General features: G+C 37.5%; 1 protein-coding gene across 2 annotated transcripts in view; it reads right to left on the bottom strand.

Moving 5' to 3' along the window:
• Positions 1-27,144, bottom strand: part of SMG1 (SMG1 nonsense mediated mRNA decay associated PI3K related kinase) — a 61,755-nt gene that overhangs the window by 6,579 nt on the left and 28,032 nt on the right. For both annotated transcript variants that reach the window (XM_085074765.1, XM_085074766.1), the window contains 37 exons: positions 26,717-26,857; positions 26,209-26,408; positions 25,765-25,961; positions 24,918-25,085; positions 23,973-24,127; positions 22,759-22,904; positions 21,903-22,104; positions 20,029-20,138; positions 19,511-19,658; positions 18,990-19,149; positions 18,220-18,340; positions 17,332-17,580; positions 16,754-17,038; positions 15,646-15,790; positions 15,234-15,372; positions 14,714-14,944; positions 14,440-14,617; positions 13,669-13,830; positions 13,195-13,412; positions 12,861-13,015; positions 11,733-11,955; positions 10,531-10,777; positions 9,712-9,941; positions 8,924-9,172; positions 8,401-8,539; positions 8,204-8,313; positions 7,363-7,581; positions 6,757-6,947; positions 5,979-6,151; positions 5,313-5,592; positions 4,318-4,590; positions 3,958-4,192; positions 3,411-3,637; positions 2,099-2,249; positions 1,818-2,007; positions 1,120-1,589; positions 367-504 (listed from right to left, as the gene is read on the bottom strand). In XM_085074765.1, the coding sequence (XP_084930891.1) occupies positions 367-504; positions 1,120-1,589; positions 1,818-2,007; positions 2,099-2,249; positions 3,411-3,637; positions 3,958-4,192; positions 4,318-4,590; positions 5,313-5,592; positions 5,979-6,151; positions 6,757-6,947; positions 7,363-7,581; positions 8,204-8,313; positions 8,401-8,539; positions 8,924-9,172; positions 9,712-9,941; positions 10,531-10,777; positions 11,733-11,955; positions 12,861-13,015; positions 13,195-13,412; positions 13,669-13,830; positions 14,440-14,617; positions 14,714-14,944; positions 15,234-15,372; positions 15,646-15,790; positions 16,754-17,038; positions 17,332-17,580; positions 18,220-18,340; positions 18,990-19,149; positions 19,511-19,658; positions 20,029-20,138; positions 21,903-22,104; positions 22,759-22,904; positions 23,973-24,127; positions 24,918-25,085; positions 25,765-25,961; positions 26,209-26,408; positions 26,717-26,857 (7,255 nt within the window). The remainder of the gene's footprint in view (positions 1-366; positions 505-1,119; positions 1,590-1,817; positions 2,008-2,098; positions 2,250-3,410; positions 3,638-3,957; positions 4,193-4,317; positions 4,591-5,312; positions 5,593-5,978; positions 6,152-6,756; positions 6,948-7,362; positions 7,582-8,203; positions 8,314-8,400; positions 8,540-8,923; positions 9,173-9,711; positions 9,942-10,530; positions 10,778-11,732; positions 11,956-12,860; positions 13,016-13,194; positions 13,413-13,668; positions 13,831-14,439; positions 14,618-14,713; positions 14,945-15,233; positions 15,373-15,645; positions 15,791-16,753; positions 17,039-17,331; positions 17,581-18,219; positions 18,341-18,989; positions 19,150-19,510; positions 19,659-20,028; positions 20,139-21,902; positions 22,105-22,758; positions 22,905-23,972; positions 24,128-24,917; positions 25,086-25,764; positions 25,962-26,208; positions 26,409-26,716; positions 26,858-27,144) is intronic.

Here is a 27,144-nt window from a genome sequence, read left to right as displayed (position 1 = left end):
AGATCTACAAAGGAAACTTCTGACATTTAGGTACCAAAACAATAGTAAGGATGATTGATCTAAGGCAGACAAACTTAAAGAAAAGGAGCATTACCAGGCTTCAGAAAGAGAGATACTTTCACAGATTTGTATTTTTCTTCAAAGAGATTTACTGCTATTCCAAAGAGAACATTTTGGATGAGACAGCAAAATCAAACAATGTCACAGAATAGATCAGGCAGACTGAAAGAGATCAATGAAAATGCCCCCACATTTGTGTAAGACAGCAAGCCAGATAACGTAATTTGAAAGTGGCAGATGATTTTGCAGTTTGTGCTAGTCACATTTCAATATGCCGCTGAACAACCCTCCCCAAAACAGTCATACCTGGACCGTTGCAATGGAAGCTTCAATCTGACTGAGTGTGTGAAGTTTCTTTTTCATGCTGGCTAAAATTGCAGAACGAGGTGGAGGAGTGACAGAAATCGCCTGGGGGCGACTGATGAGGAGATCTTCATGCTGCCACTTTAAGAAAGTAACAGCAACATTCGATTATCAATATTGCTCAGCACAAAACACTTTGCATCACAAACAACAATTCCAATGCTCTGGTACACTTTATAAGTAAGGGCACTTAAAAGGGCTGCATGTCAGACAATACCAGCACAGCTCAAAGTCCTAAATCATTAGAGAGCATTAAATTATACAAGTAGTTGCAGACTGTTTTGCTGGCCTGGATGTGTATACCATTAAACAGTCCACTAACTTACTAGAAGTGATTTATACACATTTATCTAAAGGAAAAGCCATCAATATTCAGAAATAATCCACTTGTGATACATTAAAACCAAGGCAATTTTGCTTACCTATGAAACGGTTTATTAACTGACATGGAGAAAGCCTTGTCCCTTAACCTACAAGTCACTATAAAATGAAGATCACTGATAGTACAACACAGTAACACTGTTTCCTTATATATTTACAGCACAATTAAAACCAAAATACTTTATAAAGTCCATTAAAATACTTTGGAACTTATTAAAAAAAAAAAATCAAGCTTTGTTGTGCTCAGACACTGTAACTTACACTCCCTTTCCCCAGAGGCAGTTTGGAAATAAGCAGCCTGTGCTGGGATCTCACCTGGAACATGGCAATGTGCAGCTGCACTCTCTGCAGGCTGGTCTTGCAGGAGGAAATGCTGGTTTCCAGTCTGCGCACCAGGTCGTGCTTCTTCCAGGCAGTATCATAGGAACTGGCCAGGACTGTGGCCCTGTTCATCACCAGCTGGGAGAACTTGCCAATCTGGATATTGTGCTCCACAGCTTTCTTGCACAGGTCATCCACAGAAACTTTGCTTTCTGCTCCAAAGTCTTTAGCCTCTACCTGAGCAATGATATCGACACCCAGAGCGCTGATGAAACTGCACAAGGTCAGTCCCAAAGCTTGATTTGGAAGGCCAATTAAAAGCTGCCTCACAAAGTCAGCTGTAAAAGCCTTAATTGGCTTGGCCATTTGATCTTCACTGAAACAAGAGTTCCTGTAAAGGGCTTTCACATTGACAATCTGAACAGGTCCATTTACAGCATTCTGGTCTTCAAGTGAACTGATTCCTTTTAAAGGGAAAGAAATTGTATTTTTGTTATAAACAGAACATTTGATGCATCCAGAAAAATATTACCTGGCTTACGAACACAGCAAAATCACAGGAATTTATTTTTCATTTCTGCATCCTTACCATATATCAAGGAAAGTTAAAGTAAAAGTGACCATTTTTCATTCTTCTGAATGGGATGAGAAAGGGATAAAGGCATATGGAATATCTTGTAACATTTATTTACCTGACAGTGTTTTAGAAAAGGTACCACAGAGCCTGAAAAATTCTTTAATTGTTTGCAGTCTCTTCAGAAAGAAAATTTCCTCCAGAACTTGCCGATTATTGTCATCATCAAAGAAGTTAACTTGGGTGCTGCGGGCTTCCCTAATTATGTCAATCTTACGCCAAGCAAGAGGTATCTCCATCTTGTTTAGCTGAGCAATGTAAAGGAAATTAATTAGTTTGGTTTTTTTGAAGTTCCCTATTTCTGACTCAAACAGTACTCCAAAAAGAACAGATCCATACCTTTTCAATCAATAAACCAAATGCAGTTTCCACTTGGGCAAACATTCCGTCAAAAGCTACCAAAAGCATCTGACCAGCTGACATTTTGGGAGTTTCATCAACTGAACCATTTCTTGGCTGAATCAGTTCACCATACTGGGCATGAAGTACTCTTAAGAGCGGAAAAAAAAGACAGAAAATTTACATGGTTTGCTTTGTAAACAATAAATAGGATTGCCTCAAACAGACTGATTCCACAGATAGAACAGATTGGAATTAAGCTGCATCTGAACAAGGTGAAATTTCTGCAAGCTTCTTCCACCCTCTCTGCCCCATTTTCACATGAGTCCCAATGCTGGTCTTCCAAGAACAGTGAAGGGTATCAAATAAATCAGGACTGTATTAAAGGACAAGCTACAAAGCTAGCTTAAAATACAAGTAGAAGATACAGACTGTACTTCCTATAAGCATGATAAACTCATGAATAGTTAGTGATGTAAATACCACCTTTCATTCTTGAAAGCCAAGCACTAGTTTTATAACATGCACATTTATAACTGACAGGAGTGTGGGTAAAAAGGTGCAGGATGAGGTTGCAGGTTATGGCTGAGACAGTTTTAAGAGCTGGTTGCTCCTGAAGAGTGGTTTTATCCCCTCCTTGCCTTTTAATCCTTAACAGGCTTGTCAATTGGAAAACCAGGAGAAAAACTAATCTAAGAAAAAAGTAAATTGTTTTCAACAGGTACAGCAGCCTTCACTGCACCACTGATGGAGGCACCACAACTGGCTCAAGGGAAGCACCACCTGAAGCTTTCAAACTGGCTTAGTTGTGTGCCAAGTACTTACCCAGAAAGGTACTGTCCCACATTACAAGACACACAAGTCTTTTTGTTTGCATTTTGGTTTTTTAATCAAGTCACTGACTCATGAGGCAAAAGCTGCTCATCAAATCTCCTGATGAGGAGTGCCATGGTTACAGGCTCTCCCTTTCACAGGTTCCTCCCACAAACTAATCAACTAGTTCCTACTTTTAGCATCCTTTAACTTCAAATATAAAATCACAACTATGTATTTTGGAAAAAGTTGACTACCAGAAGACAGCTTTAAGCAGATGGCAAGTGTAAATTGCCACAGCTCCATATTTCTGCGTATGCATTTGGATAAACACAAACATGCAGAGAGGAAAAGAGTGCACACTTTACACACTGCACTCTGCTTAAGGGTATTCTTGGGCAAGAAAAGCCTGTATAACAAACAAAAAAATAATTTAGACAAACTAATGCTCTGCAGTCTTCACTCTGTCACACCTAAACTGAAAAAAAAAGTGATTTACCTTGCAACATCAATGTAATGAGTATGTGTCTCCTCCTCTATACCCATAGCAGCATTCCGTAAGTAGGCTTGAAGAGATTCAACCAACGTTTGCAAAGGAACTCCATCAGTTGTTTGCTCTATAAGATTATCCAATTCATGGAGCATACTTTCTAAAGTATACTCTCCTTTCATTAAGCACCTAAGTGCTTCTGGAAAAATGATCTGTCGGAAGTTGGAGTTCAATTCCTGTTAGGAAGTAAGTATGAAAAATAAGAATTTTTTCCCTGTCAAAAGGTACCACGTGCAACATCTTCTGGCATTTTAGTACTAGACCACTGTGCTGCAGACATGATCTAAAATATGTGATATAGTCAGCCATAGTGGTTAGTCAAAATTCTACTTTTATTAACTTTGAAGAAATCAGCCATCAAGAGCAAGATTTAAGAAAAAAAAATTTCAGCACCATGATAGATAAACATTTAGCCCATTAAGGAAAAACCTATTAAGAATGACTTAGCTGAAGCCTTGAAGGAGAGGGGACGGGGAAAGCAACATAAAAGTATCACCTGAAGTGAGATATATACTCCATTGGCTAAGTGAACAGCTTCTGATGCTTCCATGGGGTTTGGAATATCTAAGTCCTGGGGTACAAGGTGACACTGCTTCAGCAGCTGCACAAGGCACGTGACATTCCCACTCATGCTGCAAAGCTCCTCCAAGAACCAGGCTCCATCTCTTGAGGTCAAATCCACCAGCTGCTCTCCAGCACTCGATGCCGCTCCTTCCATCATCAGATTCCGCCTAGATGAATCGGGACACTTAGACAACGTGCCTGCTGTGGCATTCTTCACATAATTAAATCACCTGAATATTCCTGCTGAGGTGTCAAGCACCAACTCCCGTGCAGTGGCACAGAAGGAACTCACCTGGTCAGCGCGCACAGAGCGGAGATGATGACGCTGGCCAAGCTCAGCGAGCCCTCCTCGCCGTTCTCGTGCAGGAACACTTTGATGCAGCGCTCGATCTCCTTGAGCTGCTCCTCACACACCGGCACAGTGACTGCCTCCTGCTTCAGCCGCTCCACCTGCCTGATCAGCCTGTTGTTGATATCGGCCGCATAGCGCTGCAGGGTCATCTCTGTGGCCGTGATGAACTGGCACATGCTGGGAGGGGGCTGGGGAGCATACTGCATTTCATACCTGCAAAGAAAAAGTACAGTGACTAAGTTTTCCTTTCTCAGGTGGGAACAAATTGCATTCTGTTCTGTAGGTAGGAGAAATACCAGTGTTTGAACCATTCCCATATCATCTACTACCTTATCAACAAGCAGTTGATGGCTACCCTAATGACACTTCCATAAATTCTTAGAATGCACCATATTTCACACCTATTTGCAAGGACTTTGACATTGTCCTTGAGGCAAAGAATGAACAGAAGACAAAAAGGAAGGAAACAGATTTTAGAGTAAATGCTTGAATGTAATCTAGATTTTAATCCTGAATACTAAAACAAGCCATAATAATGCTGAAACAGCCTGAGTTTAAAAGAAAAAAGGAAAGAAAAGAAAGTGTTTGAAAATCTACTAATTTATTTTTTTTTTACCTCTTTCCTTAATTGATTTTTGAATAACAAAAATTTCTAAAACCTGAAATATCACTACCCTGAAGCCAAAAACAGGGCTCATCATTTGTTCATTACAGGGCAATATTATGTGATTTGTCTGTTTAAGTACACAGAGGAAACTCTGAAAAAGTATTTTTCAGTTTTCTATATTTCTCTCCAAATTTCTAGAATTACAACTTAATCTTGGTTTGCTTTAGAATTAAATAGGTCCTTGCAAAAGTATTTATTTAAATGATAAAATGAGGGTAGTAGCTTGTAAATTATGTTCTTCGAACAATTTGTTATTCTGCCAACTTACTTCCTAAAGATATCCTGACAACGCTCTATCGTCATGTTACAAATGAGTTCTTCCATCCAGGTTTTCCACTGCTCTATTCGGTGCTTCTGAAACACAGCTTTTGGATACTGCAGAGCTACTGTTGCATAGTTGTGCAATTGTTCCAGACAACCACGTAACACAGATCTTCTCTGCTGCAGAAGAGCACCAACTTCTCCTTCCAGTTGTTCACACTGACTGATTAGATGTGCCTGGCCTGCATTTTGCAGAAATGCTGTTGCTGGGACATAACTTGGAGGACCTTTTAAGAAAGATGATTAAAATTAAGACATCTCTGAAGCAGACACATTTTATACCACACAAATACTGAGCATTATACCTTTTCAAAGATATTCTTTTGCTTGTGACAAAGGAAGCATAGAGAATTTATACTGAGAATTTTAAACACAAGGTAAGAGAAAAATTTCATGCTTAGGTAGGATAAGACAGGCAAGTTCTTTCAGACACCTTGGTACTCAAGCCTTTAAGTGCTCTAAATCACTCTTTGAAGAAGCCCCTTTCTTTTAACTTATTACATACAGATCATTGCCTTTAAGTTAAAGGATGCTCATAATGCCTTCTGGTATTAAATTAAACTCATGTTACTTTCAAACCATTAAAACCACCCCCAGAAATACTATTCTGTACCTAGGTCCATTTGGGTGCTAATTTCTTGGAGAAGACTTGCAAGTTGCGTTGCCTCTAAATTACTGAAAGCAGTTTGGTAATGTGTTATCCACTGCTCAAACTCGTTCAGCTTCACCTGGATGGCTTCCTGGACAGCTCTTTGTTGAGACTGCAACTGTGTGTGCTCAGAATACCTGAATTAATGAAGCCACAGAATCAAGTAAGTACTACAAGGAAGTAAATACTTAACACTACACAATGCAGAACCATATTGAACAATACAACGGCGTTAACCAGAAAATGAACATGGTCTCACCAATTACATAAAACTAACAGTGTTACATTATTCATTAATTGTTTTCCTACAAAACAATTAATGCCTGTGCACATTCAAGCAATTCTGAAATACTTGATCAATTTCACATAACCTTCAAAAATAACTTGAAGAATTAGAAACTTAGATGAAAAGATTTTTGTGCTATTTATCAATAGTTCCCTTATGTGGATTATGATGGAACATCATATTCAGAACATTCCCTCAAGGGTCAAGTGTGAAACATGGACTAGCACAGGTTATATTGATGGAGTATGAGGTGCAAGACATAAATAAGATTATTCAGGAGGAAAACAGTTTCAGTAGCTCTTCTGTACTAGCAGTGACCTGCTTACTGCAAGAATAGCTTTTACCCAGCTATTCACTCACATATAGATTTCTAACATTTAATCTATAAGTACATTGCTAAAACGCTATCTGTATTGAACTGTCAGACTCTTGACAGAATTCCTGGCTCCCCTGTACCTGTGCTGAAGTGTGTGGGAGGGATGATCCACTCCTTCTGCACCTTCCAGAAATTCTATCTCTTCCAGTAGTTTTCCTTGCAACTTTTCTACATCTGTTAACTGCTCTTGCAGGTTCAGATATTCTTCTAAACTACTGTCCAGTTTTGGCAGCACAGCAAGCATTTCATCTCTGTTCTTAAACCAGTTAACCTGCAATAAAGACACAGATATTAGAGAACTGGGCTTAATTCAAACTGGTAAGAGAAAGTCAGATATGGCAGAAATCAACCCTTCAACAATGCCATTCATCTAGCACTGCTACACATGTCAAATCTTAACAGATATTCTTTATTTAGACTGCTCTCTAAACCTCTATTTTTCTCCTCCTAGTCCAGATTCAAGCAAAGCACTGAAACATATTTTAGAATTAAGCATGAAGAAAATGAGAATTAAATATTTCCAAGTTCAACTTCCCTTAATACAAACCTAATTTATCACAACAAAATTCATGAACTATTGCTAATATATGACCATATCTCTCCCCATCCCCAAAATGCAAAAAAGTGAAATGAAAGCACAGAGCCTACTCTAGTTATGAAATAGAAAATTATTGTAGTACACTCACCTTTATCTCGGCGACCCTCGAGGAAAAGAGACTCCGTGTAATATCCCTTTCCATTTCCCTTTTGCTCTGCTTGTTTTCAGCCTGCTGGCCACCACCACCATAGACAGCTCCAGCAAATCCTGCCTCACCTCCAGCTGTCCAGTCCACCAGTGGATCATAAACAAAAGCTTCAAGCAGTGTAAGCAAAGTCTCTCTCCCACGCCGCATAATGTGAAGGACCTGCATCGTATTTTAAACAGACTCATTTTGATTCTGCTTTATCTTTGTAGAATAGTGGAAATTTAGATGTGAAATACTGTATCTGAGTAGGTACAGAAATCCATAATGTATCCCTAACTACTACAGAGATAGGAAGAACACCACAGTGGGTACAAATACAGCTAAGTTTGCAGGAACACCACAAAGTCAAGACTAGATTCTAGCCTTCCACATAAACTCTATGGACAAGTCACAGACACTTAAGGAGGAAACGTCTCCCTTCTTCAGAGCATTTTTCTTTTTAAAAACATATCTCTCATGTTTATACAAGATGAGTCCCAAAGGAAGAGGGCAAGCAAAACATCACAAAAAAAAATCTTCAGGAAAAACATAACATTTTAATCTAGAGCTAAAAGTCCCACTTCCACCCTAAAGTTTAGTTGTACCACTACTTGCATGTGCATTTATCAGACAATCTCATGTTTCTTAAATACCTACCATAGGATATAGCTAAAGCAAGTCCAATTAAAATCACAGCAGAAAGGGGAAGGCTCTATCAACCAGCAGCAGAATGTGTAACAGAAAAGTTCTAAGACAATATTTGGTCAGTGATAGCCCTCAGTCTTCAGATCTCCTACCATACCTGCTCACAAGAAAGCCTGAACACCCCTTCCACTCCTGTCACTCCAAGTGCTGTTTCAATGTTGTGCGTCATCCGGAACGGAACCTTCTCTGGGACCCTAAGGCTCTTCCCTTTAAGATAAAAAATTAAGTTGTTTCTTTTAATTACCAAGAAGGGAAACCTTTTATTTGAATAACATAGAGCATTTTTTAAATTACCTTTTTCAAAGCAAACATTATAATCTATGTGGACAACTTCTCCTGTAGTCATATCTATAAGAACATTATCCAGATGTCTGTCTCCAAGACCAATGATGTAGCCAACCATGGACATAACTGCAGTGGATCTTGCATACGACTTAAAAGAGAGTTTCAGGAAAAAATTATTTGTGGGAATCCTCTGCCAGCACATTGGACTGACTACCATCTTAAAACATTATTTTAAGTGTAAGTGTAAGACAAATCAAGCCCAACTTATTCCAAGCAGTTTTCTATTTGTTGTTTGATGATATCTTACAAGAGTTTTCATTTTTTAGGCTTATAATTCTAGTATAACAATGTAGAGCTATCTGGTCTATACCCATTTAATTCCAGATAGCACAATTGCCAACATTTCCTGTTAATCAAACTCAAGCAGCACTAGGTCTCCAAACTCACAAGTATCACACCTCAGGCATTTGTTGCCCCTCATCCCATTAAAACCACAGCCTGTCAAAGGTAAAATACAGCTCTTATAACTCACCTGTGTAACTCTCCACCACTCATCTGGTGTGGTACACGATGACCACAGCTCCTTAGCGAGGAGATTTGGGGGAGTTGCTTCCATCAGCTCTTCCAGAACAGCCCTCATGACATTCAAGGGCCAATCACGACGTGACACGTCAAGACTAAGCCCGACTGCCTTTAAAGCAGGTCCAATTTTACTGTAGTAAAGTTCACTGGGTCTAGGAACTATGCCAGGATTCTGAGGGGTCTGGTAAGAGTCCTGAGCCTAGAAGAGGTAAAATGGTAGTGTATGTTTTACCACACAAAAGCACCCCAAATTCAGTTTTGGTGAGAATGAAATATAAGACCAATGCCTCTACTGAGCATGACTTCTACAGCTCAGAGAATGCTTTCAAAATTCAGTAGTTTAAGTCTAAACAAACAGAAAACACATTGTTTTGCCTAACTCTACTCTCAAAGTAAACCTCAAAAGCGTAACTGCAAAAACAGTAGTTAAAATGAAATGAGTAAACAAGACATGGAACTAAAATAATTTCAACCAAGATGAACTCTATTTGTAAAAAACAGTTCTCTTGAATTACCACACCAGAACAGCATTTTTATGTTACATACTGTAATTATACATAAATAACACATATGCAATTTTATTGTTGAAGTCCCAAGATACACAAATACACACAACCTTTCTGCATTATTCTGAACAAAACACAATCCCTGTAAGACTGCGTAACTTAGAATTACAAAGCAAAACAAAATAAGCATTTCTCTTTTGACTTGTTCTAGTCAGCAGAGAGCAGACATTACCTTTTGTGCCTGTAAAGCAGCTTCCCGCTGCTGCCAGCGCTTGTAAAGCCCAAACAAAGGTGTAGCTCCATCCACCCACTGGATGAGGCCTGACCTCGTGCCCAGAGGTGTCACTGAGTAGTGCCTGGCGTGGAACCGTGGTGTCTCTTGCCGGTTGATTGTAGCAAACATGGTGTTCACAATGGATAAAAATTGCATGATTCTTTCATCTAAATGCAAGTCTTCCAAACCTGTGATAAGTTTATTTAAAAATTAGCTTCTAGATAAAAAAAAGCTCTCCTAAAGCCCAAGATTTTTTAAACCTACGATATTTCAGACTATTAATATCTTTATAATATGTAGATGAAGGATGAGTTTTCAGCTGAAATGTTTACATGGCATTTACCTACCAGAATCACCACTCTATGCCAGCTCACTGTGTGAGCAGTACACACAACAGTTACTAATACAACAAACAGGTCTTTGCCTTTCAGGGAAAGCAAGAAGTCTCTAAAATTCTCTTTTAGGGACTACCTTAAGCTTATGGAAAGCTTTATCCAGCTAATCCTATCAGAATGTAAACAGAGCACTGCTTCTGATGAAAGCCTTATAAAGAAGGGATTTGAAACACTCTGGACTCAGTTCCACAAGGCAAAATTCCTTGAAAACGTGTGATGAAGTAGGAAGTAGAGAAGAGAGAGAGCAAATGCTTCAAACTCCTCCTTCTCTGTATCATTCAAGCAAATAAAACTAGAGTTGCACCATGCAATCTTCCTAACTTTAATATAGTCCAATTCATAACGAGACAGTACTTAGTATGAGAAAAATGCAATTATTTACCTTTGAACAGGTAGGGATAATTCTTGCCATCTGAACCCAGGAAAAGCAGCTTTTTAGGTTTGGTTTTGGTAGGCAGAATGGTGATGGTGCTGCCCACGCTGTGGATGGTGACTGTGTCCCTGGTAGACACCTCTCCAGGAAGGGCTATTTCAGTGTTCATCATGGCAGCCAACCAAGGACTGATTTCTTCAAGTCGTAAGAGGTAACTGGCCCGTTTCTGTGCTCTTTGCTGCAAACTTAGCATCACCTGTTCCAAAGAAATGGTTTTCTTTTAGGTCGAGGTTTACCTTAACAGTTAGCATTAAGAAACAAAAATACCATCAAACCGAACTCAATGGTGGTCATCTTCCAGAAAACAATGATTTTTCTTGAACTCCCTTTCACCCTTGCCATGCTGCTAATCCAGGTACAGTTTAGGATGAAGATTACAAAAACTAAACAACATCCTTTATGCAGCAAATACACCCTGTGCAGTGATAAGCATCTAAGTCACAACAAATCATGCTCCTCAAGAGGTTTGCTCCTGTATTTATAAATATTTGAGCTGTAGTTAAAGGCAGCAGCATTCAGCAACCTCCAGTTTATGTATCTGAATGCTTGTTTGTTCTGCAAAGGAGAAGAGGAAGTATAAGGGAAAAAAGTCTATTTGCATGTAAAACCTCGGTTCTGTCTAGCAAGATTTTAAAAACCACCAGGCTGGCTCTGGATAGCCAAGTGAGTATTTTGTTTCTCTTCAGATCCACAAAAAAGAAAGAAAATATGATATCATTAATAAAATATTCTTGAGAAGGGTTGATCATCTGAAGGTTGCTTCACAGCCCAAGGACTATGCTTAGATAAACAGAGAATCAACTTGTTAAAATTGAAACTCACAACTCAAATGGCATGGAGTCTCACACAGCATTTAAAGAAAATAAAGCCCTCTGCTCCCAAAACTAAAAGCATCCCAGATGGGAGAAGATGCAAGATTTGAAAAACATAAAATAATTTCAATGGATAAAAATGCATAAACAGACAGTTAACAGGACTTGATAGATGTAAAAATTATGGTGCTTTAGTGCCCAGTGTGCCTGTGCTGATTGCTGAGAAGACAAAGTTTCAGGCTGTAATTTTGATATGGCAAGGGAACAGCAAGAGGAGAAGGTCAAGCACATGCTGCAGCAAGAGTCTCTACACTGCACTCTTCATCTTGCATGTCATACCTCTTTAAATGGGAGCCAGCTGCTTCCAGGTTTAGCAGGATTCAAGGGATTCTTAAGTTTCTCTAGTGCATTTTCAATTGCATCTCCATAGTTATCCTGAAACCATTTCTCATGAGGAGTTTCTGCAGGAGCTGCAGTAATGCTCCTCACATGCTCCAAAGCAAACACAATGGGCTTCATCAGAGCTGTGTGCTTCTCACGCATGATTGCTATTTTCTCCTCTCTGTTATAAAAAACAACAAAATTTCCTCTTAATGACATAAAACCAAATTACTTCCATCAGAGCATTAAACAACGAGACATTGAAGGATTCAGAAATACTATTACATCTCTAAAAGAAGGTCCTCAAGTATGATCATATTAAGAGTATTTCATTCCATATTGAATACATGTTCCTTTGAACCACACTTTTTTTAAAACATTTGAATTGCATTGTTCATCACTAGAAACCCTGATTAGAAGCTCTGAGCAGAAATCACTCTAAGCAACTGATTTCCTTTGATAAAGGACCTTTTCACTACTACTCCTTGAAGATGCACCACACTGTAAAGAAGGGGAAGAGAGATTCAGATCATTCTGCTCTCCCACTCCATGTCAGTCCTGACTAGAGAACTCAAGAGGCATTCTTAAGTTTAGCCACATGCCCAGTGAATGGATCTGCTCCTCCACTATTCTGTTCAGAGGAGAACCCAGGTGAGGGGAAAAAACCAGACTTGCTCAACACTGAAAACTAAAACCAGATTAAGACATTCTGTTTGCTCCAAATACCTGCATCTACAGTGAGCTCTAAACAGATTGCACCTTTCAACATGCTTATACTCATTTCATCTGACTTGGAAATCAAGAACTATAGGATGTCATAATCCCCAGTTTCACATGCATTGGGTTCTAACACATTACTAAAGAAATCCCAGAATGGACTCACAGGTAGACTATTGCCATTTCTCATTTGACTGGAGTACTAACTGTAGAATAAAATGTTCCTGAAGTAAGGTCCCAGGCTTAAAAAGCAGCAGCTGGAATAGTATGAATTCAGGAGCAAAACCACTGTTAATTCATTTGACTATACACTTCCCCAGGAACAAACATTTGTTATGATTACCCCTTGTATTATTGAAAAAGACATACTTGCGTAAAGTGTTGTTGTTTTGGACCCTCTTGACTTCATCTTCCAGTTGTTGGATGCGTCTGAGGACATACATGTGCTGCTGCAGTAAAACTCCCAGCCAAAGCTCATCCCAGAGAACTGTCACTCTGCGCAGCTCAGCCACAAGCATCTGAACCTGGATAAAGTAAGATCCACTTTTTAAAAGAACTAAAATTCGTATTTTTGTTTCTGTAGATTAACAAGTTGGAAAAAGGACAGAGACAACCCAAACTTTCAGCAGGCCAACACCCAAGACATACAAATTACATACTTTGTGGTTCAAGTACCCAAGTAATGTACATTTGGATTACTTACCTGCAATACCATTGTTGGATTTGCAGCAGAGAGTTTCTCCACAATTTTGCTGTAGCAATCTTGCATCATTGCTTGATCTTCATTTAATCCAGCTTTTGTATCATCTTTACTACTTTCTTGGGAAGCTGGGGTGCTCCCTCCATCACATTCACCACCCAACAGCTCTTCTCCTTGAATATTACCTAGTAAAGTAGGGATGGCAGAAGGCAGCTTGTTTCCTAAATTAAAAAGAGATGGTAACATTGACATCAGGTCCCCAATACACAAAAAAAATACAAAAAATATGCAAAATTGAGAAGTCTGGTAAATGAGATTAAGGGTATCAGTGAGGTCCCATAATAAAAATATTCTTAAGATAAAAAGTATCAGAATTACTGAGAAAACAAAACACCAAAAAACACCTCAGTATAATTTTATGCAGTATATAAAAATATTAGCTTAAGTTTGTTTGAACACTTTTTCTTTTCTCCATACCTGAAGTCTGGGATTCACTGCTAAGTGAAATGGTTCCCACTATTGCAGGATAGAGGATGAGATGAGGAGAATCCTGAGCAACTCGACACAGTAAGTTGCAAATGCTCTGACGAACATAGACTTCTGGGTGATTCAGGCGGGAGAAAAGCTGGGGTATAATACCTGCACAAAGAGGAAAAAGAAATGTGCTGATTCACTTCATTCCACCTCAAATGAAGTAGAATTTTATTTTTAAAAGCATGTATCTTTTAGCATAGGGAGAATGCAAACCACAATGTACTAATTTACTAATTTACAAGAAAGTCTAGAAGAAAGTGCAGTTTTGTAATAGTTGGCCTCCTCTGCCTCCCACACTAACTCCACAACCTTTGAGGGAAGTCCCTGAACAACCAGAACCAGCAGTGCAGTGACAAACAAGTACTTCTGAAACATGTGGCTTTAGTCACACATCTTTCTCAACTATAGCTAGAAAAAAACACCCCATTTGGTTTTTGAAGTGGTAATATGATGTAATACTTCACAAACCACATCTCCCTTCTCCTTCACATGTCTTCAAGGGCTGGAGGGAGGGGATCAAAATCTGTGCTACTTATCTACTCTAACATCAGAGTGCACAGCAGATTTTAGCATCTCTAATGACATTATTTAGTAAAAGACAGATTCTTTCCATCATGCTTAAATCAAAATTTTATCAAAGTGCAACAAACCACTTTCTGCATTTAGAGAAAATGCATGAAAAATAATTTTAACAACTAGGTAACATATACTTACCTCTCCAAGGAGCAGTAGGTGTAGTTTCCAGCCCATGCTCTAGATACTGTCGAAGTTCTCCAGCATGTTTCACAAGCAATCGTAACAGTCTCAGGGTTGCCATCACGATTACATCATCAGTGCTTTGCTCCGAGTTGTTTCTTAAGTGCAGTCTGGGATCTTCTTCATCAAGGGGAACCTTGAAACAAAGAAATACTCATCTAAGTTAAGCATATAGTTCCTACCATCATTTAGAAGTTTATAACTTGGTTTCCACATCAGCATGAACACTAACCTGACCAGCATTGAGTTTGAGGAAAGTAAAGTATGCACTGCAGGACAGTTTATAGAGACTGAAGATTCTGTCTACAACTTTCCTCCAGACTTTAATTAATCCTTCTGTTGCATTTTCATCAAGATCTGAAAGCCAGGGACAACTTGTTAATAACTGACGCCATATTACATCCACCATATCATCTTCATCATTGTCCTCATTTTCAGTGATTTGTAGAGTCATATCTTCATCCTAAATGCAAATAAAGGGAAAACAGATTTGATTTAGTCCTCCAACAATTTCTACAAGCAATCTTAGTTCCTAAGTTGGTTTTTGGCTAGCAACTCATGCAACTGCATTACTTGATCTCATTACCATAGTTCATCCAACAGATGTGTTACCACTTAGCTAACAGATGGTTTCTTGTACTGCCTGAATTTTAACTTTAAGACACAAGTGTTAACGTGAATTGTTAGAAGAGGAAAATAAGGTTCATGCTGAAATTGAACATTTTTTTTTAAGCAAGCAAATCTACACTTACTTGAATCCCAGCTGGCCGACACACTGCCTGCCCAAGAATCCCATAGATTTTCTCTTTATCTTCCTCTGCAATGTTGTCTGGAAGCAAGTTCTGAACCTCAGATTTTTCCCGGGGGAGCAGCCGAACACCTTCTCCCTGACTGTAATATTTAATGAATTATTGATCCCCGTTACATGAGTATTTGTAGAGTTACTGAAAGTCTACATAGTACACTTTCTGAAGGAAGAAATCATCTTTATCTCAGAATTAAGTTAGCTTTATTTTACACAGGGCAAGAAATCAAGAGAATATTTATTTCTCTGCTCACATGCAACTTCAGACCACAAACAGCAGCAATCATAAGTACAAAGTCAAGGTTTATCTTAAGAAAACCAATTGTGTTGTATAAATTCAAGCATTAGGCTGAATTTACCTGGCATTATCAACTACTTTCCGGCCCCATCTATAAGCCCAGCTAGCCAGGGCTGCCCAAGACTTGGCTACTTCAGGTGCCTGTACTGAAGACAGGTGATACAGCTGGCCCAAGATGAAGTCTGGTTCTCCAACTCCAATGTTTACTGTGATGGGAGAAATCGAGCAACATGTGTTACAGTACAAAATCCACTTCTGGCTTCCTTAACTCAGAAAATAACACCAAAAAATAATGGGTATACAGTATTTTTTTAGTAAAATTAGTACCCAACAGTGCAACTGTTTTTCAGTTCTGACACTGCTTCAAAATAAATCCCAGTTTTCATTTGCCAACAACCACTGCTGATACTCTACAATTTCTTCCTCTTTCATAGAAAGGTGGAACTGAGGCAAGGAACTCATGATCTCTAAAGGAACACAACGCTCCAGACAGCAGATTTCTATGAAGTACCCACGGCACTGTGGCTGTGTTTATTTGTGTATATATTTCCTTTCTTTATCATCAAGTCAAAGCATCTGCTGTTTAACATTCACCAACAGCTCTAAAATATTTCTGACTCTGCGTGAGAGGAACTAAGTTATTTATGAAATCCATAAACAAAAACAGAATTTATTTCAACATTTAAAGAAAGGTCTGCTGAAAAATCGGGAATGAGAGCACATTCTGCAGCAATAGCAGAAGTGTTCAGATTAAATATACATTAAAGATCATGAAGAAACCTAAAGTACTTTTCACACTTATCGGGGCCTTCATAACATAAATTCTGTCAATGCTTAAACTTGAAAAATCTATTTCAAACTTTGGCAAATACACAAGCTGAAAGCAAACACACAAAGGACAAAAACTTGAATCCTCAAGACAAAATAAACATACCCCAGTTTCTTCCTCAGGCCACCATTACATGAATGAGAAAAATGTGACAGATATGAAATGTCAGTATTACAGTGTTTGTATTTTTTTACTGTGTTTAGTTACCTAAGGCACAAAATATACATTATTTATGTATTAGAAAAACAAAAACACAAGTCTCTATTGATATAACTGCAGTTATTCCTCAGTGGCATCATCAGTAGTTAATTTAAAAAAAGAATAATGAGAACAAATTTACCTGTAGATTCACTTTCAATCCTAGGATACTCATCTTCTAGTGTATTAACAGCTGGCAGATCAATCAAATTATATATGTTTTTAGACAAGGTAGACAGACCAGTGTGATTCTGTTGCTGTCGAGCTCTATATACTTGTTTCAATTGTCCTGAGATCTCTTTCCATTCTGCTTGAATCCATTTAGCCAGTGTAAGAATAGATTTAGCAACTGCATATTCAGCTTTGGCAGATTTGCAGAAAGATATGGCACAAGAACTCAGCATTTCCATGGCGTGTGTTGACTGACCTGCATATCATGAAAAGCAGATTTTCAGTACACTGTTAACATTATTTAAAACAATTCTGAATCTCAGCATACTCAGACACAGCTTGTAGCAATATATTTTAACCAGAAAATTGTCTTTTAAAATTAAAAATTACAAGCATGAAGAAACATGTGAAAACACTTCCAGACAGACAACAGCTAATGGGATGAAATCCATTCCTAATGATACTGACCCACTGTGACTTCTCCAAGGTAAGGGGAATTAGCCTGGTTGTAAGGACAGAAAGCTTGAGTCACTACAACATAACACTCACCTGCTGTGTATAACAACTTTGTTTTCTCAATATCAAGTTCAGGACCCCATTTCTCATCTATCTGACCAGGTGCAGACAATTTTTTAAAGTGCTGGACTAAGTCCTGTGCAGTGGTGGTTTTCCCCAGCTGAACTTCACTGCACTGGGCGAGCAGTCGTGTAGCCAGGGCGATGTTTCCTCGCTTTCGTGCAAATTTCGCTGCTGTTAAGCCCAGTTCCATTAGATGGCTTTTAATTGGGACTGTTGGCTCTAGAGAAGAGAGCAAGACATTGTAAACACAAGTATTAAACCATTATCTGACAGACAGAATTTCTGCCCAATGTATTCTGTACGTGGCCATCAGTAAAAAACTGCTTCAGAAATTTAGATGACTTCATTTCTGTCAAGATCATTTATATACCCCACGTCAAACAAAATTTATATCCACCAATTATCTGCTGGACAAAGACTTTTTTCCCACTCTAACCATTCTTCTCAGCTAACAAATCTACTTGTACCTGACAGAATTTATTTTTCTCCCACTACTACTTATCGTACTGCACATTTAAATGGCTTTCATGACAACTTTTAAAGAGCAATTATTCATAGTGTTGAAGTATTAGAAAATGAAAGCATGTAAAGTACAAAGTGATGAGCAAGTAAGGTGTTATTAGGAGTATACAACTATTAAACACTTCAGAATGTTGTTTTTTTTCTTTTGAACAGTGTCTACACCACAGCAGTAATTGAGACAGAGTTGTAAAGCAAGACACCTAAATGACAAAACTTGGCTTTTAAAAAGTAATCCATCTAAATAACAAAAAAATACACAGCTGCTGCTTCCAGCAGATGACTGAAGTTCAAATGCTGCAATTGCTTTTCCTAACACCATAATGAGAGCTTACACACCTTTAAGCTTTTCCATCAGTTGATTCTGGTACACTGTGTACCTCAGTGCATGCATCCATGGCCTCACATCGTGCTGCTTGCATGACCTCAAGGCTTCATTGAAGAGAGGTATAAGACAGTCCTGGAAGAGGAACAGAAGTTGCACAGCTGCCACAAGAGACAACTTTACTACAATGCATTTTCATTTATGAAAACCAAAGACCATTTCAGAGCAGAATAAACATTCTTATTTTTACTAGTGGCCACACTTTATCACTAACTAATAGAAGATAAATGTTTTATGCTTGATTTTGAGAGGACAACACTAAGAATTGCTCAAGATCAAGCAGAATTGTCTTCTGAACGTGATTAGAAATTACATCTAGAACATTCATAGTGGTTGAAGTCTGACATTGAGCTTTTAATTGCTAACATGACCTTTTTTATTAGAATATTTTTATGTTGCTTTGAAAGCAAATCATGTGTGTTGTAGGTTAGAACACATTCAGAGAAGAATTACCAACACTCTAAAAGGCAACTATCAATAACACTTCAAAAATACTCTAAGTGTAATTGAAAGAGAAGCATATTTATAACTACAGAAAGAAGTCCAATTGAGATGTAAACTTATAAAAAATTGGGTCAAGGCACATTAGAAAACTAAATGAGGTCTTTTTACAATATGGTTAACAACAGTCAAAACAATTAATGTGTGTTTTATATTCAATACTCCATGACATGACATCGAAAAGGACATTATCCCAATTTAGGTTTTAAACACACAGAATTACCTCTGATGTCAGCCTGTTGCATACAGTGTTTTCCAAAGCAGAAGAACAATACAACTGAAGAGTGCTCAACACTGGCAGAGACTGAGACACAGTGAGTGTGGAAAGTCTCAAAGGCCCAATAGCAATGCGGGATGTTTGCTTTAAGTACTTAATAAGATTTCTGAAATAAAAGGATCCACAGTCATTTTTTCTTACCTAGACTTTAAAAGTATATAGTGATACTGAAGAAGAATCCACATGTTTAAGAAGATGAGAGTGTTGCAACATCACACAAGTTACATTACAACACTTTATTATTAAACTGACATGCATAAGTACTTTATCGACTCAAGTACTTCATAAACTATATAAACAGCAAGTTAAACATCATCTTATTTTTCCTCAGTAAGCTTATAACTCACAACAGCTAGAATTAGCAGCAAACTACTAAAGATGCTGAAGCTTTACATAAAGTTATGTTTAACAAACTAGAACAGGTTTTCACAGTGTATTGCATTAATTCACAGCACATTTCAACTTACTCAGATATTGACTGCCACTTTTGCTCCTGTTCTATGTGGTTTACAGCTGTTGCCAGACATACTGAACTTCTCAAAAGCTGTACTTCAACTGCTTTTTGAAGTTCTCTTGGATCAGGACTTAGCATATTAGGAAGGAGCTTCTTCATGTCTACGTGGAGATCAAACAATTGAAACCAACTAGAACTGCCAAATTTTATCAAGTTTTATCATCTGAGAATGCATTTTTGACAGTAATGAAGATTGGAAAAAACTTTAAAAAAATTTTAATATGTATGTATTCATATTAGAAATTCATTATTACTTATAAACAGCCACATTAAATCCAGAAAACACACTTGCATCAACATTTAGGATGACCACTGCCAATCATGTTGAAGCTTGATTCATAAAGGTGGTGGTCAGCCCACTGAACGCAGCAAACTGCATTCAGAGGTTTCAGTCTATCATTTATAGGGACAGATACATGAAGAAATATTTACTTTTGCATTTGAAGTAAATGGTAATTTATGCAATTATACCTATTTTTTCTTTGGATCCCCCTGCAAGCAGGTTGATATTTTCTCCTGGTAATAATTCTAGTTGTTCAGTGCATTCAGTAAGTTGTCCAGACTCAAAGCTGCTCAAAGATCTGCAATTCAATGTTTATAGTTTTATTTTTACATTTCTTACTTCACTCCAGTTGCTAAGTATATTATAAAGCAAAAAGAAAAGACTCAAGATAAATTCCAAATCCTACAGAGCACTCATGATTAGTTCTAAGGAAAAATCCCAGTTCTCACACAGATCAATAAAAGGCACTAGGTTCTGCACCAAGTGGATGAATTTGGTATCAGCGACAGAAAAGCTTTCCAGCTATGAACCTTTTCATATTACCATTACACTGTACATAATGCTCTTCTACCACAGACTGGAAGGAAATGTTTGTTTCTAAACCCTTCCAGTCAAAGGAAACACTAAACTTTTCCCCCCACCTCTGTGCACAGAAATGTTTTATAGCAGAATTTCCTGAGGCCACAGTTTCAACTCCTCAGTTTACATGAAACCAAGACTGCAGAAATACTGAAATATTTGCTGGTCACAGATTAAACAGATTTATAGTGCTTAAATGTCTGAAGCAGCAAACTTAAACTTCCACCCCCCCCCATTCTACATTAGAAAATAATTTGAGCTTTACAGACTTTTACAGAGCTTCACAAAAAATAGCACTGTACAGTTAAAAGACTTGATGCCTCTGAACACAGAATATTGCAATGCTCAATATTCTTATTACTATCCACTGAAGAAGGAATTACTTCAGTGTTGGCATTAGAAAAGAAACAAAACCTCAGCATTCCATTTTTTCTGGATTATTTTGATCCTCATTACTACAGAGAGTTTCTTAGTCTGCCCAGGAGCAAAGAATCAAAGTGCTGTCCATTCCTGGGAGTTCTTTACAGGATTTTTATGATGCTAAACTATCTTCCTGTGATTATCTAGATGAAAACTCAAACCAGTCAAACAGTGAGACCTGTGCAATAGTACTCACGCATTTGTGATGTTTACCACAAGTACAGTGGGTTTAGTTTACAAAACCACAAAACCTCAGAAATTCCACATTCCCATCCATGACAAGCACTCCCCCTCCTAATGAATCCACTGCACAACATTAAGCTGCTGCAGTGAGAAGAAGGATTGCCTCTTTCTGACGGAAGCAGTCACCTTATCAGACCTGCAAGATTTTATTTCACTACTTCATTCTGTGCTTTTATTTTCAAATCAAAGAATTTCAGCCAAAAGCATTTTATTGTTTACCACAACTGTAGAAATAGAAAATAATCAAGATGTCAAATAGAAAGAAAAGATGCTTAAACCTTGAAAGGCTATTCAAAGTCACAAGCATTTTTTCATGAGCCAGAAAAATATCAAGGGTCAGGAAATAAATGCACAAGCTACAATTCTAAATTCCATTTTAAAAAGAAACAAAACTCAAAAATTAAGGAGCCAAGACCACTTTTTTCTGATACTTTTTACATTAAATTAATAAATTAAGATGTTTTGTAAGAACTGTACAACAGAAACACATTTTATATAAGTTCTGCAAAAGGATGCATCTTCTGCTAAGTGAAGCAAAAGAAATTTGGTATTGTTTTCCTTCAATAAAAGATTTTTTTTCTTGAATACTATGTAGCCTTAGCAGCCAGAAAGCTACAGCAGCTATTTAAAAAGATGTTATCTCTTCTCATCTGTAAATGCCATGGCCAAGTTTTCACCCTCCCAAAACCAAACTTTTCTTCTTTGCATGTCTCTATTTAGAAAACGACACCCAATTTTTAAAACCCATTAAAACTTTAGTATTTCAGTTGTAAAATAACGAACTCTAAGGTACTGTGGAATAAATTAATTATACCCTTACTTTATGTAGTTAAAATCTGCTTTCAGATTGATTGAGGTATTACTATTGCTTTTCTTCAGTTCATGGACCATGTTTTGCCACTCCTGAACAGCAGCCCAGTCCGCAATGGAAATGTAACATTCACATGCCTTGTTACCCAGGTAGTTTATCACTTCAGGAGAAGAGTCACTTGGCTTAGTCAGAACAGTTTTTCTAGTTTCTCCTGGGAAATGAAAAAAAATTTATATAAACACACTTAAATATATTTTTTAAAATAGTAGTTTTCTACTCAAATGTTATTTCTATGTCTTTTGTCAAGAAAAACTCTTAATATAAAGAAAATACACATAGTTACACAACTTTCACAGTATTCTTCCACTGACACTTTTTCTAAGGGAAAAAAGAACCTTTACAAAAGAGGTTTTGAAAAAAAATTTAGTTCATATCTGCAAAGGAGCATCAAAACAGAAAAACAGAATAACTAAATTAGGAACAAAGAAGGTTCATTTTCAAAGATGAAACAGAATACTGCAACCTAGACTTAGTTAAACACCTGAGTAACTAGTGCATTAATTATACAAGTATGTCATAATCACAACGGTTTAAGTTATGATGATCTAAAATTAGAATTAAATGAGTAAGTTACAAATATTTTACCAATAATCTTTAGTTTCATTCAGCTAGACCTCAGTACTGCAAACCCTCCTATCTACACATAATATTGGTTTCAAGGGCATTAAGTGGCTCAGTTTAACTGCAGACAGAAAGGTTTTCAGATTTCAGAGTTAGACATTACCATGGCTATATCATTGAATGTTCTCATTTTCTGCACACACATTTACGAGATTGTATTTCTCTTAAAAAGATTAACACTGACCATTTAAGGAATGCTTTGGGCTGGCATTATTCACACTGTTTGAATTGGCCAACTTCAGAACAGCCTTGTCAAAGCCTGTTATACAGCAATCCACTCCAGTCATGGAGCAGAGGTGCTCCTGGTATTCCGCAGTTGCTTTTTCAAACCTGAAACAGTTTAATATTTCAGTCAGCATTTTGAAGAACCAGGTTGGGGGGGTTTGTAAATAGACTACATTTTGAGCATTATGTCACCCCAATACTCACATCAACTTCAGCAAAAGAAAAGGGGTTAAGATAGGATACAAGTTTACTGGCTGAATTTCCAGGTTACAGTGCAAGATAAAAGCTTGTTCATACAAGTTTTAATTTCAATTTTAAACCAAGTAAAGACAGAAGAAAATAAATTAGTTTTATATTTGACTGTCACAATTTTAACCTGAATGAATAGAGCTGAATACTGATCAAATAAGTATGATTTACTAGAAGATTACAGAACTGGGTCTAGGGCAACAAGTCACACCTTAAGTTTGACATTTCTGAGAAACTTCTCACCTACTACAAAAATGTATGCGATTTTAAGATGCCTTAAAAAATGGGAAAAATGTTTTAAATTTATAACTTTTTTTTTTTGTTTGGGGATTTTCACATAGGAGGTAATTAACGAAAGGTCTCCCTTTCTCATTTCATACAGAAGAAAGGATGCATTCCTTTAAGGAGATGAAAACACCACAATCAAGGCACTCCCTATCTGGAAGGATGACCCACTTATTTGGAGCTGCATCCACAGTTGCTACTGGAATAGACAGAGAAGCCACTTTTTCAAAGGTGAACTAAAACTGCAAAGCATGTCCCTGTCTTGGCAAAGTGAGGCAGGTAATCAGATCATACACTGATCAGAAACTCCACTAGAAAATATTGAAATTAGTAACATTTTGCGATGGAAAGTCAAATACAATACAAAACCAGCTTTACAATGTATGAAAAACTAAGAAAAGAAACGTAAGAACACCATTTATATTCAAATCCTGGTAATTCAGTTAAAACTAACAATTAAAATACCTAAACATGCTGGATGTATTAGGTATGTCTGAAAAGATATAGTGATTATAACCTACATGGAAATTACACCAGCAGCCTTGACCTGTGCCACAATTTAAAAGACTCAGAAATAGAACTTTCCATAGAAGGAAAAAACGTCCATGTTTGTAGTACCCAATATTTGAGAAAACTTACCGCCCTTCTGCTTGCTGAGCCACGGAATTGATCCAGGAGAGACTCTTCCCAACTACAGCAGAAGACCAGACAGCAATACCCTGAATAGCTTCAGGACAGTGAAGCTCACATAGTGCTTCTACCAGCATCATAATTGTCACTTCCAATTCATTTCCCTAAATCCAAACCAAAAGCATTATTTTACAAAATTCGCCTAATGCAAGAGCCATATATCTGTGGGTAAATACTTGAAAATGGTGAAGCAGAATTTTGTTATGCATCTACAAGTGCTCCTCATATCCATCCATTGTACTGCTTTTGGAAAAGACGGGGAGCCAAGGGAAGAGTATGTGCTGTGAATCCACAGCCTGAACATCAATAGCTAACAATCACTATGTGGTGCTCTTATACCTATATGAGAATTCATAAAGGAGCATGAAGTAACAAAAATCTATCAAACCTCCTTTGATAAAACATTTACGTAATGTACTGAAGAAATTATTCAACCTTTTCAAGAAGGCTTTAACTACTTTATCCACCCATCTCACCCCTGCACTCACTTGCTAGTTACTTATAGAGGAAGGATATCCTCATGATACAACCCCACTTTTTCTCATACCCACGGGTAAGCAAAGACATTACACCACAAGCTTTACCTGGCCTCATACTAATGCAGCACCAGTTTCCTAAGGTTTCCAATCAATTAGAAATTAATCAATTGAAACTGTGAATGAACTATAGTAGTCATTCCTGTGTAGTATTTGACCACACATCTACATCACATCCTTACTTCCAACCCACAGTATCAAAACCACAATAAAATGTACAAATTAAAAATGTGGCTTTAAATAACTCATTCTTTTACATACCAGTTGCTTTAATAACTACCAATTGCCTTAGCTTAATTCTTTTAGAATATCATGGGAATATTTTAGCAATAGTCTACAGAGTTTGTAAACAGAGTACCTGAGAGATACTATTATTAGTTTTCATTTCTGTGAGTAAATCAAATCCATGCCTGACTGTCACAGCAGGCTGGCCAGCCAGCAGTCCAACTCTCATGATGGAAAGTCTAATCCGTGTCAGCCAGTCCTGGCATGTCTGACGATTGGTATAAAAGAATGTCCTGATAACCTTCAGAGACAGAAAGGAAGTTTCACAACACCATTCTTCTGTACAACCAAAATAGTTAAGTACTTAATATTTCTATCAAACACAGACAGGTTTCTCCAATTTACAACTGAGAGATGAAGAAACAGGTAAAATTCTGCATCTTTAATTTTATTATTGCAAATGGTCTGAAATCACACATAGCATGCAACTGGCCAGGCAGACTGGCAAGCCAGAAGTCTTGACACAAAATGACTATAAATTATGTATTAGTGTCACATCAAAGGCTGGTAATTAAACAGTTTATTTCAACAGTGAAGAATGTTTTGCACGTAGAACTACACAAAAGGGTATGATAATAAATAATTGCTACATTCCTCAAATAGCAATTTAAAGCCTCAAATAACTGTGTTACTTTATAATAGGACTGCTGACAATCTACAAATAAGTGACTGCTACCAATCAGAGGTACTACAGGCTTGCTGGATTTACACCACTATACAAGCTGGTACTCCAGAAATAAGCTCCTCTTTAACATCTTCTCTAGGACTAAGCCAAAGTCAAAGCCATATTTTTTTAAAGTCTCAAACTTTGTTTGGAGAAGCTTTTCTGAAGTTCCATGGCAAAGAACTGAGCAACCCTGAAAACACTGTTCATTTAACAGAGTGTTCCAAGTCACATCAGCACTGTAAGACAGACAAACCTTGGGTGGAGAGGTAAGAGCATTGGCACATCCTTCATAAGCATTGTACATCAATTTTTCCAAGTTCTCCAAATACTGCAGAAGGAGAACAAGCCTAAGCTGGTTGCTACTGTGTCCTTCATCATTGTCTGCAGTAGTCCACTGGCTAACATCTTGATCAGGGTTTAACGTGTGGGCTGCAAGGCTCCTAATAATACCTACACATTTTACCAAAACACAGGGAAAAAAAAAAGAGTTACCAGAGGGTATTGTAATTAAATATGTCAAGGGATAGCAATGCTATCTCTCAAAATCTATTACAACTTAACAGTAATTATGCAACATCTTTAAAATCCATTATCACTGAAAAATAAAGCCACTGAGCTTCTTGCCTTGGACATTAACACCTCAGCTTTGTAACCTTACCAAAAAACTCATTAAAATAAAGTGTATTTTTTACTTTACCTTCAATTGTTTGAAATGTATCTTGGGCTCTCCCCAAAGGAGTTCGTAGCTTTGAGAGAACAGTGAACTGAGCTGCTTCCCAGACTGCCCATTGCCACAGCACAGCATCAGTCTTCAACAGGTTCCGAGGGATGGCTGGCTGATCTCTCTTATCTAGTCTTTGACAGCTATAGAATAACCTTTCTAACCAATTATCCTTCCTGAAAGAAAACATTGGTGCATTAACACAAATTCACGTGGTAACAAGTTTATACTGTACACACTTCATCTCCCTACTGATCACAGACAAATCTCTCACAAAATTAATTTTCAAGAAGCAATGTACATAGGCAAATATGCCAAAGAGTGTGTATTTAATATGTTTATAAATACTTAGAAGTATAAAAAAATTGGAAGTAAAGCAAGGTAGTTTGCAATGATAATTACATTTTTTTAAACTAAATATAACTTGGACTTGTTTATTAGAAAGTCAACATTCATAGATTTCAGTTCTACGAGAAGTTCTTACCCAGTTCGGTGGAGGTTTCCATACAAAATAAAACTAATGACATCAGAGAAGTCCTGTGGGTGGAATGTATTACTTGGAGCTTTGCTCATGTGACTTCTTATAGCCAAAGAAATTTCTTGTATTTCAGTGTGGGTACGATTACTGCAGGAAGAGTGGGAGAGGGAAAACAACCCATGCTATAATGTACTTGAATAAATCAAAAACACTTGTGTAATAGAGTTGCACACACAATGTCTGTGTATATATATATATTTACATACACATGATGACTAAAACTAAATATACACTTTGGTATTAATACCAAGTGCTTTCAGAGTTCAGGTCTTCAAGACAAATTGTAAGACATAATATTGCTCAAATTGTAGGATATAATATTGCAGAAGCTCTAGATAACATGGACCTTACAATTACTCAGTATTTACTTCAAG

This window comes from Lichenostomus cassidix, chromosome 14 (genome assembly GCF_008360975.1).
Source record: "Lichenostomus cassidix isolate B80296 chromosome 14, HeHo_3.0, whole genome shotgun sequence".
NCBI classification, from domain to species: Eukaryota; Metazoa; Chordata; class Aves; order Passeriformes; family Meliphagidae; genus Lichenostomus; species Lichenostomus cassidix.
This window is presented reverse-complemented; position numbering and strand designations above follow the sequence as displayed.